This window comes from Egretta garzetta, unplaced genomic scaffold (assembly GCF_000687185.1).
Source record: "Egretta garzetta isolate BGI_Z169 unplaced genomic scaffold, ASM68718v1 scaffold197, whole genome shotgun sequence".
Classification (NCBI taxonomy): Eukaryota; Metazoa; Chordata; class Aves; order Pelecaniformes; family Ardeidae; genus Egretta; species Egretta garzetta.
Window position 1 is genome coordinate 3,920,681 of NW_009260274.1, and position 14,610 is coordinate 3,935,290.

The 14,610-nt window shown below is 39.6% G+C and overlaps 1 protein-coding gene across 1 annotated transcript in view; it reads right to left on the reverse strand.

Moving 5' to 3' along the window:
- The window catches only part of GTDC1 (glycosyltransferase like domain containing 1), a 180,801-nt gene that overhangs the window by 121,293 nt on the left and 44,898 nt on the right, over window positions 1–14,610 (reverse strand). The window contains exon 4 of the mRNA XM_035897883.1: window positions 6,488–6,698. Coding sequence (XP_035753776.1) covers window positions 6,488–6,669 — 182 coding nt within the window. The 5' untranslated portion in view covers window positions 6,670–6,698. The remainder of the gene's footprint in view (window positions 1–6,487; window positions 6,699–14,610) is intronic.

A 14,610-nucleotide genomic window follows, 5' to 3' on the forward strand; every position in this document is an offset into this window, starting at 1 on the left:
CCCCCCCAAATTTTTACACAACCAGACCTTAAGAGTAAAACCATTTGCTCTTTCGTGGCTGGGCTGTACAGGGATTTGAGCGCCAGATCGTTGTTTCTGGCCCCTCTGCGCCGCGGCAGCAAAGTAATTAATCTGCCCGACAAAGAAGATCCCACCTCCTTTGCCGGCTTCATAAAAACTTTCAGGGCAGCCTCTCTCCATCATACTGAAAAGTAAATTTTAGAAGTCTCATGTGAGCAGAGAAACCCCAGCAGTGCTGTTGTCCTCAATAGCAAATGCTTTTGCCCTTAGACCTTAACTCATTTTTTTACTGGATTACTTTGTTTTTTCCTGAGTTAATTTTTCCCTTTACTTACAGTATCTTCCCAATTCAAAAATAAAATAAACCATAGAATTTAAATATTTTTCATTTGTTAACTTTACGAAAGCATTGCTTTAGTGTTCTGATAAGAATCATTCTCAAATACATTCGATTATACGCTCTTCTTTAGAAGTTGACTTTGAACGATAACGTTTTCAGCAGAAGTTTTCAGAACAGATTTGGGGCGATATTAACCCAAATCACACAAAAGCCAGTTTTATGCGTACGTTCCCACGTTACGTATTTCCAGCATCAGATGGCCTCTAAGTTCACCCTCATCAGAGAGAATTTCACACCCGTTATTCAGGCTGGGACACCCTCTATTATCTGGGTCTACAGAAGCGGAGGGCATCATCTGCGATAAGTGGTGGAGCTTCATGCCGTTCCATATGGACGTATATTCTCTTTGCTTACACTTTAAGCTGGCTGGACACCAGCCAGCTCTGGTCAGAAGTCACAGAGTTGTTTTAGCTCAGTACATGGTGCCTGTGTCTCGTATCTCGGGAGGGTTTATTGGTTTAGGCTCAACATGGCGCTAGGACAGCCATCTGGCCCCCCGCGCGACGTTAGCTCCCAACCAGCTAGTTCAAAGCGTGGGCAGGACGAACGTGTATGCGTTTGCACAAGCCCGTGTGAACTAACCTTGGTGAACTCAACTATTTGTTTAAAAAAAAAAAAAAGCAGCAAGCAAGTTTTGCACTAATGGAATTAAAGACGTAATGACCCTTTACTCAGCTAGGAAGTATGAAAGAGGAGAGCGGGACTAAGCAGTGTCTCCTGTGCCCTCTTTGCTTTGCCCCTTTAAAGGAATGATTCCTGTTATTCCTGGTTTGGACATCTCTACAGCAAGATAAGAACTTCTTTATTTATATCCATCAGTGAGGCTATGGAAATATCTAAGTTACACCCCCATGATATTTTTAATCAGAAATGAGACCTGTCTTTAGGGTATACTGGCCACTACATTTAATCACCTTATTTCTTTAGGCCTTTACATCACCTAATCAAAGGACAACTCACCAGTCTATTCTCTAGGAACACGTTTCATTGCATCTGACAAAACCGCAGTTAAAATACATAAATGCTTCTTAACTTTAAGCTGAGCAGCAAAGAAATTGCATGAAACTCAGAGCAGCTCTGGGCAGCAAATTATTCACCAATCCCACGAAGGTGAGCCACGTCCCATCTTCAAATGTAACAAAGTCGAGCCATAAGACCAAAATACACACTCTTAGTAGTCGATACCATAAATAAGATTCAAGTTTTATTTACCTATATAAAAAAGCAAACACCATAAAATATGCCAAAAAAATGGTATCAGGTAAACACTTTTTTATTTGCAGATACACGGTTATCTTTCATTTAACTAATGTACTACTCATACAATTTATTTATGTCTTACCTGAGTGTTATGAGGGTCAAATGCCTCTAACGCAGGGAAAATTATTCCACTTCCTCTGAAGATTATATAAAGATGCACTATGAGTATTTGACAGAAAGGTGTGCAGACAGAAATGTTCCCAGTACAGATGGGCATCTATGTATTCAGCTTTAATGAAATGGCTGAAATTTGCCCTGCCTTGCTTTCATTCACGTCTTCAAACATCTTCCCCTGGGCATACTACTTGCAGGTTGTTTTTTTGGTTTTTTTTTTTTAAAGAAATAAAAGAAATATCTAGAAAATAGTATCTAGCTTACAAATACACGTGCCAGCTGTGTTACGTTTTTGGTGAACTACTCACTGGAATAAAATTGTACAGGACCACTGTTTTTAAGAAGACATTTAAGCGACACCAGTCCATCAGTAAAGAATTCACTCTTTTAGACATTTTCTCCTTATAGAACAGAATGAAAGCATCAGACCTGAAACAACCTGAAATCTAGTAGTCTTAAAGGGTTATTAAACCCCCCCCCACACATCTACATAATATACTGTTCGAAAATCCTATATCTTGCTGAACACCACACCCCCAGTTTGTTTGTTTGTTTTTTCCAGGGCTCTACTAATTGGGAAAAAAATGTTTTCTCTTTTGTAAAATGTAAAAAACATAGAGTTTGTCTTTAAAATACAGTTGTCAAATATCAAGGGGTATATATATGCTAACACTTACCCTAGGGGTATTTCAGGGCTAGAGTCTGTTACAAATAAAATCTTTATTCATATGAACAGCTACCTGGGGGGCAATACTGAATGTTACACATAATATTTATATATATACATTTAAAATAATCTAGCAGTGCTATTAAAACAAACTGGAAGCTACACTGCATTTAGCCTCTCCATTTTGTAGATTGAAGTCTTAGACTACTAACTTTTTGGGTTTGAATTGCATTCTGTAGAGAACAGGTCTTAAAATATAAAATGCTTTCGGCCAGCGTGTTATATCAGCTGTTTCATTATTGGAAATTTAAAAGATTGTTCATGGTAATAAATAATAGAATTACAGAAAAAAGGAAAGCAACTTTTTTCCATTAAATCCTGCAACAGTGTTTTCAAATTTGAGAACTTTCCTTGAATTAAGAAGGGGAAAAAAAAAGGCAAAAAAAATTATTTTTTTATTACATGCTTTCTAGAATTACGGAATAGTCACTAACATGCTATGGAAGACGACTTCAGATCAGACATTTATCAAAGAGTTTAAGCTGTCTGAAGCAAGTTGTGAGATAAAGCAGACAACGCAGCAGCGCTGCAGGCTGCCAGCAGCCGGAGGAGGTCACGCCTCTCTGCCGCACCTTCCCAATTTACAGAATGAAGATGGTAATATTCCCTCAACCGCTAACAAAACTCCGTAATCGTTGAAAAAAAATTTGTCTAGAGAAAGCAAACAGTAATTCCGCCCTTTTAAAGTACATTTCAAATGCTGTGATTCGGAAATTGCCCCCACAAGGATGAAACTCCTCGTACCAATGCAACATCCAAACGCCTTCCTGCCAGTTAAGAACCATGTGAGTCTCTGTACAGCAATTAAGCAAGCTCTTAAAATACTCAGTTCTGTGGCTGGTGTAACTCAATACACTAGACCATTTCAAGTTTACTAGCCAAGTAAGCCAGCTTTAAAACCTCTCCTTATGGCCTTCCAAGGCGGAGGGACTCACCGTGTGCCTGATCTTCCCCATTCATCAGGGCTTCTGTCCTCCTTTAAGGAGATGAATGAAGATGCGACCTGGTTTAACGACACACTGCATGATGAAGCCACGAAAACAGAAAAACAACATTTTTCTAGAGAAACACGAAACAGCCTTTGTGTCGGGGAAACAATATAAATCTATGCAGAGTTGCAAATAACATACCACGTGTCCAATACCTTCCCTAACAGCTACACGCATTCCCCTTGAAGGGTGAGGACATCTTCTCCCCATGACAATTCTGTGTAAATCTGATTTTTGCAGGGAAACATCATTTTATTGCACACCAAGACACTGGCTGCATGGTTCACAAAAGTAGCGTTAGATGCATTGCTCGCCACCAATTCGGCTTTGAGTCTCGCTCAAGGGAGGTACGTGTCTGTTCCCCACTATTTGCAAGTTCATCACAAACTCTCAGGTCACTGCAGAGCATCTGAATTCAAAATCTATGATTCCGCATTGTATACTCTGCATCAAAAGCACTTTTTAAGACTTCCTTAACTCACTGAACATCACTAGAAAACTAACAAACCTGCGTCCTTCCCATAATCAGCTCATATGTATAGAAGTATAGATCTTTTAAAACATACGTATACTACTGCTGTATAGATGTACTGCAGTATCAGACTTATTAGCATCAGTACTATTTCTCATACACACCAGCATCTTGAAATAAAGAACAGTTTGAAAATAAAAATTTAGTAACGCAGCTCCGTTACCGAAAGTGTTTGCACTCGAAATATTTGTGACCTTTCTGTATTATTAAACACACAAATAGAAACGAAGTATTTATGAAATGTCACGTTTACGGAAATCACTTGTAAAAGAAAAATTTTATTCTACAAATAATGTCAATATTATAAATAATGCAAATTTGGTATTTCCCACGACCTCACAAGAAGGTTGAAATATTTGTGTAATTCAAAACACACACTCTTGCCAGTTAGCAATGAGAATTCTGCCTTAAACTACTACCTAGGAAACAGATCTGAAATGGTTACTAGCAAGCTAGAAATAAAAGAATCAATGTTAATTTTAATCAATGTTTTTTTAATAGGAGAGAGCAGTCAGCCTCATTAGGTTGTAGTCTGACGCACTTACACTTTCAATTTAAGAAAATACTCGAAACATTCAATTACAAAACAAACATTAAAAATATGCAAGTAAAGTAGAAAGTACCTCTAATCAGTTTTCCTCTCACCAGTCACATCAGCCCTTGATCCTAAAATTTTATCCTGCCTGCGAGGATAAGGTACATATTCTTTTTTAAACATCACGTCTTTGTGAACTTTGACTATTGGATTCTGCCTGATCAAACCCTAACAGCAACAGCAGAGCAAAAGCTTTCCTCTCTTTAAGATGCTCTATTGGTTAGATCAGATTTATTTGCTGTCAGTAAAGGTTATATTTGCACATAAGTCTATAACAGATTGCAAGTTTATTAACTTGAAGTGAGTTTTCAGGCTGCTGGGTTGAGGTTTTTTGGTTGGGCTGTTGGGTTTTTTTCTTGGGTTGTTGGGGGGTTTTTTTGCCATCATTCCCTCCCCCTTCCCCCAAGATGCGGGTTACTTGACAAATTGGAGTTAAGTTATCTTAGGTCAATGTAACTGTAACTTAAACTAATGAAATGTATGTCTATGAGTGATGTCTGATTAGTTTAATGCAGTTAGTGCTGGACAGCTTGGGCTGCTGACCTTGAAGGAACACAGATAACATTGCAATGCGTTGGAGGATGTGGTTGCAATACAAGACAAATTTACATAACAGTTTGTCATATACACTCCTCCAAAACAAAACTGTTGCAAAAGGAAAGCAATAGGAAACCAACGCTAAATGCCTCACACAAGACAAACCGGGGAAAATTAATTATAACATTTGGCTTGGGATGGTATCTTATTTTAAATGCAAGCCAGAAGCAGACACAGAAAAGGTGTGCATTTATATAGTGTGCATTCCAAAAAGGATTAGACATTGCGTTGGGTAACACTGTTCAAATGCAGCCTTCCATAGCACAAGATCTGCTCTTGAAAAAATCATATTCCTTCCCCTACTTGTTCCTGCTGGTAACAAATACCAGGCCCAGTTCTGAACTGCAACTAGTTAGCGCATCATTGTGGCACGCGCAGAGTCCTGCTGAAGTTCATTCTGGGGCTGAAAAGCAGCTGCTTGTGCTAAAACATCCCCGTACATAAATAGTCTCTCTCCCAGAAGGTGCAAAGTCAACCGAGAACTCATTTACTCCCCTGAGCAGAGCATGCACCGCGTCACGCGACATGTCACTGCTCAAGACAATCATCTTACCACATCTCAACTGATCAGGTAGGCCAAGCAAAATCGCTGGGTTTAAAGACAGCTTGGTTCTGGAGTGACTGATTCTCACCACCTGATAGTTATCTGTTGACCTAAATAGCCTGCTTTTATCAGGCCAGGTTCTAGCTGATAGAAATTTGCTACTTACATAAATGCATAACTGACATCCACAGTTGCTGGCACATTACAGAACCGGGACGTCATTAAAATAAAACTGCTCCCTTAATCCTCCATGTCAGCCTGAGCAGTACGCTCTGGTAAATCAGACTTCCTCATAGATACGTCGGAGGGCAAGTGAGGAAGCTTGCAGTGTTCACATCCGTGCCATCTTTCAACCTCACCTGTGAAGTTTAAACCTTTCAGTATTACTGAATTCACTTACTAATTTTAAAATAAGATGTACATATACATGTATACACAAAGAGGTATCCATATACTTGCACTCTTAGAGACTTTCAAGGACTAGCATTGCAAGACAAAGTAGCTTAAGAAGTTCTAGAACATGGTGGTAATTTCCCGTATTTACACCCCAAAAAGTCAATGCAAGAAGAAAAACTTGTATTGTCCATTGCAATTCTCCATTTGCTTGAGCATATATGCTTGCATGCACGAAACTGAAGATTCAGCTCAAGAGACCTGGTTGAAGGCCCCTCTAATTTGAGCTTTGAAATTATTCAATTCCTGGGTTACCTGTAATTAGTACTTGTTGGCACTGTTTGCATGAAATAAAGAGCAGCAGTCCGTGCTTTCCAATGCCACTTCTTGGCAGGGAGCGTACAGAGGACACAGTCTTCTCGTAGCTCATCCTGGAGAAGATCCATCAGCTGCTTGTGGGAACCACCATAAAAGGCTTCAATGAGAAGAACACTCATTTTCTAAGCACTTCAGATCCCTCTGGATTCTGAAAATGACAACAGAGAAATATTTCACTTTCGAAATATACCTTGGCTTATTTTATTTAAGGAGAGGATATTGGAAAAAGCAGAAACATATTGCAAGGCCTTCGAGTTTCTTCATTTTTCCCCATGAAATGAATCCTTCATATGGTGAGTTTACTTCAGAAAAGGCTACTTAATTACGATGACAAAATTATCACGCCTAGTAGTTTCAACCGTTAAAAGATACTTTTTGTCATTTTTAAACGCATCAAAATGTGCAAGACTTAAAAAAAATGGTATTTTGAATTTATTGTTTTGTTTTCAGTCAGGTATTTAAAAGCAGCTTTACTTTGCACACTCTTAAGTACATCATTCTCCCCTACATGAGGGGATATGTCCATACAACATACTTTATTCATTTTAACTTCAGTTTCTCCCTTTTCCTGGCAGTAGATAAAGCTAAAGACCAACTCCAACACCCTTCAGCCCCAACAGTTTCAGATAATGCTAAACTTGGGTAAGTGACTTAAAGCCAGAGAGCAGCCTGGGGAGATGCAGCCCGAGCATCCCCCCCCAGGACGCTCTCCTGCATCACTGGGAGCCGGGATCGCCACCCGAGCAACATGCTCAGCAGATGCAAACCATGTTATTTTTTTTTTTATTGTTGCATACTCCAAAATGGCTGGAAGAGAACAGTATTGCAGGCTTAAGGAAGCTCTCAGATGAAAAGTCACAGGGCTGCTCACAAACAGGATGCAAAACGTGCTGCCCAAAGTGAAGGGAAAGATGAAAACCCTGTGACTATTGCTCATCTCTTTCATGAGTCACAGGCTTGGGGTACTGAAAAGCTGCTTTTCAGACGCTTCAAGCAAAAACCATCACACACAGAAGTTGAAAACAAAAAAAAAAGTTGAAAGGTATTCACCATCCATGACTGCCTCTCTGATGGTTTCCCTCTCCACATACTCTAACAAGGGAGGACTCCCCGTTAAACTTATTTGCTCAGGCTTCACGTTTGATGCTGTGTATTGCAAGACCGTACATCCATTTCCTGACCTGTAATTTCTAGTGGTTTCAGACTGTAATCCTTATCTTCTCAAAGCCTCTGGTGACAAGAAGTGAGAATTCAGAGAACTACATACTCTCCAGAAAATCTCAATTATCATTTCAACCTTGAAATTTAGTTAAATTCAAGTTCAGGTTAAAAAAAAAAAATGATGTATTCTGTAACAAGAGGGTAGGAAACCAAACCAAAAACAAACAAAAAAACCCCGAACCCGAAACTCCCAAGTACGTTGTAGCTATCAAAAGATCAACTAGCCAGCAACAAAAATCCAAACACTGAAGAAATTTAATTGGAAGAACAAAATATAAAGAAACCTCTAGACAGCTTTGAGTCATTGGCCCATCACGGTGCAAGCTGAAACAGCAATGTAGATCTCCTGGGTCATTACAGATCAATCAGCAAGAGAAAAAGTATTCCGTGCTCTGACTTTCTTGCCACAGTCCAGCCTGGATTCACATTATAATTTGCTCTATTATTCACTCCCCCATGCTGTTTCAAATAAATTATTTTTTTTGGACAAATACGTTTCTTTCAAAAGAAAAACGATAGCCTTCTGGAAGCAGAGACTTCGCTCCATTTTGGAGCTTGCTTCTTTTTTTCAGGTAGCAAAGCAGATTCTTATCTCTTTTCCACTGACCTAATTTAAAAAAAAAAAAAAAAAAAAAAAATCACACTTTTGAGATCACTGACGTTTTCTGAATTCACAATGATGTAACTGAAATCATACTCTCTACTCCAAAGCCCTTTCGGAGCCTGCAGGGTAATAACTGCTATAAAAACACAAGCTGTGTTTTAGAATATGCACTATTCACCTAAAGAACAATTTGTAATTAATCATACTACACTTGTCATCAAATGTCGCCGAAAATTTAACTGAAAGGACTAGAGGGAAGCGTTTTGCAAATTCAGCCCCTAAAAAAAAACAAAAAAGGAGGTACATGAAAAGTTGGTAAATGCCACTGAGTCAGTCGCTCAAGGAGAAGGAGCTGCAGTTAATTTAGAAATCATTAGCTGTATCAGTAATAAAGTAATTCGTTCATGAAATATCTGATCAAATTGCACTTCATCAGACTAGTTCTGAAACCGGTTTTATCGCTAGGTTTAGCTGAATCAACAATGTGCTCTTTGGTTTTATTTTGCAACAGTTTTCACTGTACGTCCCTTACGGGGACAGAGAATGACTGTACATGCTGACGGTAAGAGGCTTTTTCAGTTCTCAGGTTTCCTTCATGCTTAAAAATCCTGACATTTAAGTTATTCTGCCTTTATCCTACCTTTAGATCTAGTAATAAAAGCACGTTATGCAAACACGACACAAATATTACCATACAATAAACTCCCTTTGGCTATTTACATTGGGAAACTGGGTTGAAATTGCGGATGCATCACGGAGTGGGTGTTGGATGGTTCTGGCTGCCTGATTCTTCACAGTATCCCTCGTAGACCCCACGGCAGCAGCCCACTCGGGTCAAAACCAGCAGTAACACATTTTTCAGAGACAATCCAAAGCTCAAAGGCTCTCTTACAAAACTCCCGCTTCCCCAAAATTTAGGTCCTGCTCACTAAAATCCTCACCAGCGCTCGTAGGATTCTAGTGTCATATTATCTTTATACATTACCAGCAATATACATCAAATTCAATCTAGGAAAAAATGTTTTATAAGGAGCAACTAGGGCATGTTTTTTTGGGTTTTGGGGGGTTTTGGGGGTTTTTGGGGGGTTGTTTTTGGGTTTTTGGTTTGTTTTTTGTTTTTTGGGGTTTTTTTTTTTGTTTGGTTGGTTTTTTTGTTTTTTCCAAGATGCCTCTTAAATATGAAACTACTAAAGAATAATGGCAGCCCAATATATGTTATGTTGATTTCAGGGATTGACTAAGCTGGAACAATGAAAAAAACAATAAATCTTCTGTTTTAGAAAGATACACTGATAATGCAAAGGAAATTATATTATATATAACTAATAATTTCTTGTATTTAAAAAGGCACAGAGGAGGTAGGACACAGTCATTTACCTCGTATTTCACCCACATGACTTCCAGTGCTGTTCACATACAAAAATAACATCTATTATTTTTGCTTTATTTCCCTTGACCTAGCCAAGTTAAGGTAAATATGTACCATATACTCCTCAGAGGTCTCGAAAAGACAGAGCTGATAAATGGCCTGAGAACATTCACCGTATCTGATGGAATGCAATCCTCAATTAAATATAAATCATTCCAGGTATTCTTTTCCCCATTTCAAAGAAAACAACAAATAATAGAAAAACAGAACCGCTTCCCCTTTCTCATTACAGTGCTTCCTCTCTGGAGCCAGCGATCCTGGGTGTTCCTCCAACAGCTCACCCCCATCCGCAGGGCTGCAGCACCCTTTGCTTTGAAAATTTGAACATTACTCTGCCTGTACCAAACGTAGCAGCACATTCTTCAGGATACGCATTAATAACAAACCATTCGACATAAGAAAATCCTCCCAAGTGGTAACAGCATCAAAAAATGACGTGACTAGTACAGAGGTGTATTAAAAGTACTGAGAAATTTAGGTAGGTGCTTAGGTGCTGCCTCAAAGCCGGCATCTCTGGGACGTTCATCCAGGGCTGGTGTTGTTTGCTTCAGCCCTGCCGCACGGTGAGCGCCTTGGGGAAAAATGGCAAGCGGTGCAGTCCCTAAATGGGCCACTGCTGTTTGACCCAAGAATTTTCCTTTAAAAGAAATTCTGAGTACTATACAGAGTAAAAAAAAAGAATTAAGTATTTACTTTAGTGGCACAAAAGAATTAACTGTCCAGCTAGCCACAGAAACCATAGCTTTTTTTAAACTCTAGGTGAACACCAAGTAAAGTATTCTTGTTAGTCAACCTAAGTAGAGAAAACTCATCATTTTCCATGATTTTCTGAAGAGCACACATTCGCTCCATCTTCTAAACAGAAGTATGGTTTCACAAACATCAGCACAGCTCGCATCAGAAAGCCTGATCAGCTCCGTTCATTGACGTGTTCAGACAACACAGGTTACGGCTCACGTTTAAATATCCGTCCAACAAAATAGCTGAGCTACAATCCAAACCCAAAGGAATAACTGTTCATATATTCCATAGGTAGAGAGCTGCTATTAGTTACAGGAAATAAGGTAGATGGTTTCAGTAATGATTGTTTTAACGGTCACAGTCCCACACGTATGAGACATTTATTCCACCACCATATCCAGAGCACACGTGGTTCAGTACCTTGTAACTCAGCCGACTACAAAACCCATCAGGTACGCGCCGTGGACCTAAACATGCTTACAACCTTTGATGATTTCAGATAAACCCACCGTAATACCCAACACAAGCAAAAACTTTCCGTGTGCCGCGTTCCGATAAAACGGGATTTTCCAAATTACCGTGACAGGGTCTTTACACCTTTCCTCCTCTGCCCTTTCTCCCGCCCAGCCCCGCGATGTGCACCCATCCGGAGCGTGGATGCGGCGCAGGCACACAGACAAACCTAGATTGAAAGAGCCTGCGTTACCCTCCCACTCGCGACAGTGACTCACCGAAACCCCACAGCTATACCTTAGGCACAATCACATCTTAATGTTTGACCAAAATTTAACTCCTATTTCGATCACCCAAAAGTACCGGCTCTAAGGTTTGTCATTACTAAACTGTGTTAAGTACACGAAGCGAGAATGCCACTTAATTTATCTTCTATATAAATCAACTGGAAAAAGCAAGAAATTCTCTACCTCTTTTGAGAATGCAGTAAACCAAAATTGTTCACCTTCATTTGGAAGTCTGCATCAGCACTGATATTAATTTACTGGTGACACCTATAAACCACAGTCTGCCGCATCCACGCAACTCAAGAGCTGCAAACACCTACAGAACGCCAAACCCTAGCGTTACCTGCAGGCATCAGGGATGCCGATACGCTGCCTACACCGAAATCGGTACAGATTGCACCGCCTGGCTTGGTTTCACTGAACGCTAAAATACAACATTTCATTTCACTTTGCTGATTACCCCCATGCACCTTTGTGCAGGCTGTCTTCGTTACACTGGCAATCAACCCCCAGCCAGAAATAAAAATAGAGAGTGAAGGGGAGAAAATGGCAGAAATCCCAGTGGTCTCGGGTCAGGATTCCCCCAATCCTGAGCTGGTTGAAGATGTTCCTGCTCACTGCAGGAGGTTGGCCTAGATGCCTTCTAAAGGTCCCTTCCAACCCAAACCATTCTATGATTCTATGACCCCAGCCTCAAAATCCCTTTTAGGGTAAGGCTTATTTATGTTACTTATTTGAAGTACTTAAAGGACTGCTAAGTCATTCTTCTGTGGACTAAATATTTTAGGATTACTGTAAATACATATATATTGAAAAAAATCAGCTGGTTGTAATACACTTTAAAATAGGCAATTATTAGGGTTTTTTCTCAGAAATCCGTTCCTCAGAACACTCGCCCAGCAGAGCGCGGGGCAAGCGTGCATCCCATAGAGGCGAGAAGCACAGCGACGCTCGAGAGGGTGCAACTGGAATTGCAAACAACAGAATTTTAAAAGAATCGTTTTGATCTTAACTAAAAAAAAAAAGTAAACTGAGAGGACCGTCGGGTTCAGTTCTCACATCTGTGCTTTCAGCCCTGAAGGGCAACAGCAAAAACTGGAAGCTGCAGTTTAAGGATGTCCCATGGCTGTTAATCCAGAGCCACCCGGACACAAGAGGCTGCAACGGCTCCTTTTGGAGTTCCCATACTGAGGAAGCTACACGCTGTAAAATCTGCACACTACCCTGTGCAAGCTAAGTAAACAATATTGCTATAAATCTTTACAAAGAAAAGTTGTTAATGCATATGCAGAGCATGCATTTTAAAACTCAGTATTTAAACTGTTTTTTTTTACTTTAGCTACGTAAAGGCACTAATGGCCTTCATCATTTCTTGCTGCGAATTGAATTTGGGGGTTTTTTTTCCAGCTATAGAAAAGCAGAAAAATTTAATCCTTAGAATTTTCTTTTCACCTTCTCTCCTAACTGTCTGAGATTATCATAAATAATTTGCATCTATACTTCGAGCCATCCTCAATCAACATCTTTGAAGATCTTAATCTATACTAAATGCATTATTGCCATTTCTTTTTTTTCCAGTGGAAAAAAAACGTCTGTGTATCACATTCGTGGTTAATTCAAAACCACAGCCAGCCAAACTACCTCAGTGGGGAAGCATACATCCCCCTTTGGAGCACAGGGCTCAAAAGATACGTCCAGGGAAATCTCACTGACCGATCTCCCGATTCCCAGTGCACCGTGGACCACAAGCATGGCAGTTGTGGTCCACGGTGCACTGGGAATCGGGAGAATCAGCTCGGTTTGCACGCCTCTGATTGACCTCCTAAGTGGCATACGTGGGACTACGGACTACTCAGAACAAGGTATCAGGGAAAATAAATAGCCTTCAACCTGTTTTCCCGAGTTCAGATTAACAAAGGCAAAGTAAGTATTTTTCAGGTTTAATTAGGAGAAAGCTTTCTTCATTTCTAAGCCAAAAGGGAATGGGAAAAGACAAAGAGGAGGTGTGAAGGAGAACCAGGGGCCATGCTCTGCCAGGGAAATGACTCCAGCCACAACTACCCATCACCAGCAAACTGGATTACTCTTGCACAGTTTGTTCCTCTGCTTCCTTCCTTTAATGGTCCCACTAGATTTACAGGACTCGACATGAGTACGCTGCAGAGCAGCAGATATTAAACAATCAATTATCCTCACAAAAAGTTCCAACGTTATTTTGGGTAACTCTTCAGCCAGTAACAGGTTTTTCAAAAAACCTCATACGGATCTAATACAAGCGTATAACCTGAAAATGCAAGCTTAGCATTTGTACTTGATAGAAAATTAGTTATTCTGATTTAAGAGTTAATTATAAGCTCCCATTTGCCATGTAATTCAAAAGCCTGGAATAATGATAACTTACTTTAACAGAGACTGCTAATGTTGTTTCATGGTATGTTGGTTTTATCCAACTTATTTGGACTGTGTTTACGGTGCTTGAAGGCTCAAGGCAGTTTGCAAGACTCATCTTTTCCAGTACTGTATCTATTACTATAAATTTGATAATATTGATGATCCTGAAGGCTTACATTAGGTTTAAATAGATGAACGATACTTGATTTAGAATATCTCCGAGTGGATAGGGAACTAATAGGTGTGGTAATGGGAGATGTAGCACTATTTTTAAACTTGACAGGAGACATATTAGTTGCTAGTTCCCTATTATAGAAAAAGAACCAGTCTGGTAATAATGGGCTGGCATTTTGAAATCCTTCCGATTTATTAGGAATATAATGAGAAATGTGTTCCACACAATCTGGGCTTCAGACGGGTTTCTGTACAGAAAGGTAAGCATTACAACCTGCATTCATAGCCAGTTTAAGAACATACATAGAAATTGAAAATATGCCTTGTACATATTTTAACTGATTTTATTATAGTTCGTATTAGCTAATTGATTAAAAGACAAAACACTTGTTAGAAGCCATCATTAATCGCTCCTTGAGATAGCATAATCGCCCTACATCAGAAGGTTGGTTTGTTTTCTACAGCAAATCTGAAGTAGTAAAAACTGAAATGATAAATAGCAAATCATTCTCATATCATGGAAATTTGGGATTTAGCACTGAAACGCTCCTCTTGTACAAAAGCTGGAATTGCAAGAGTTAAGCTAATTAAAAACATTAATTTAAACATTAGACTTGGTAGCCTGAGATGTTTGGCAGCAACTTTTGAGTGGGCACAAGCCAGATTTATTTTACAGTCAGAAAGTATTCAGTTGAATATGTGATGAAAGGATCTGCATCTCCAGTCACACCTTGAGTCAACAAAAAGGATGGGATGAGAT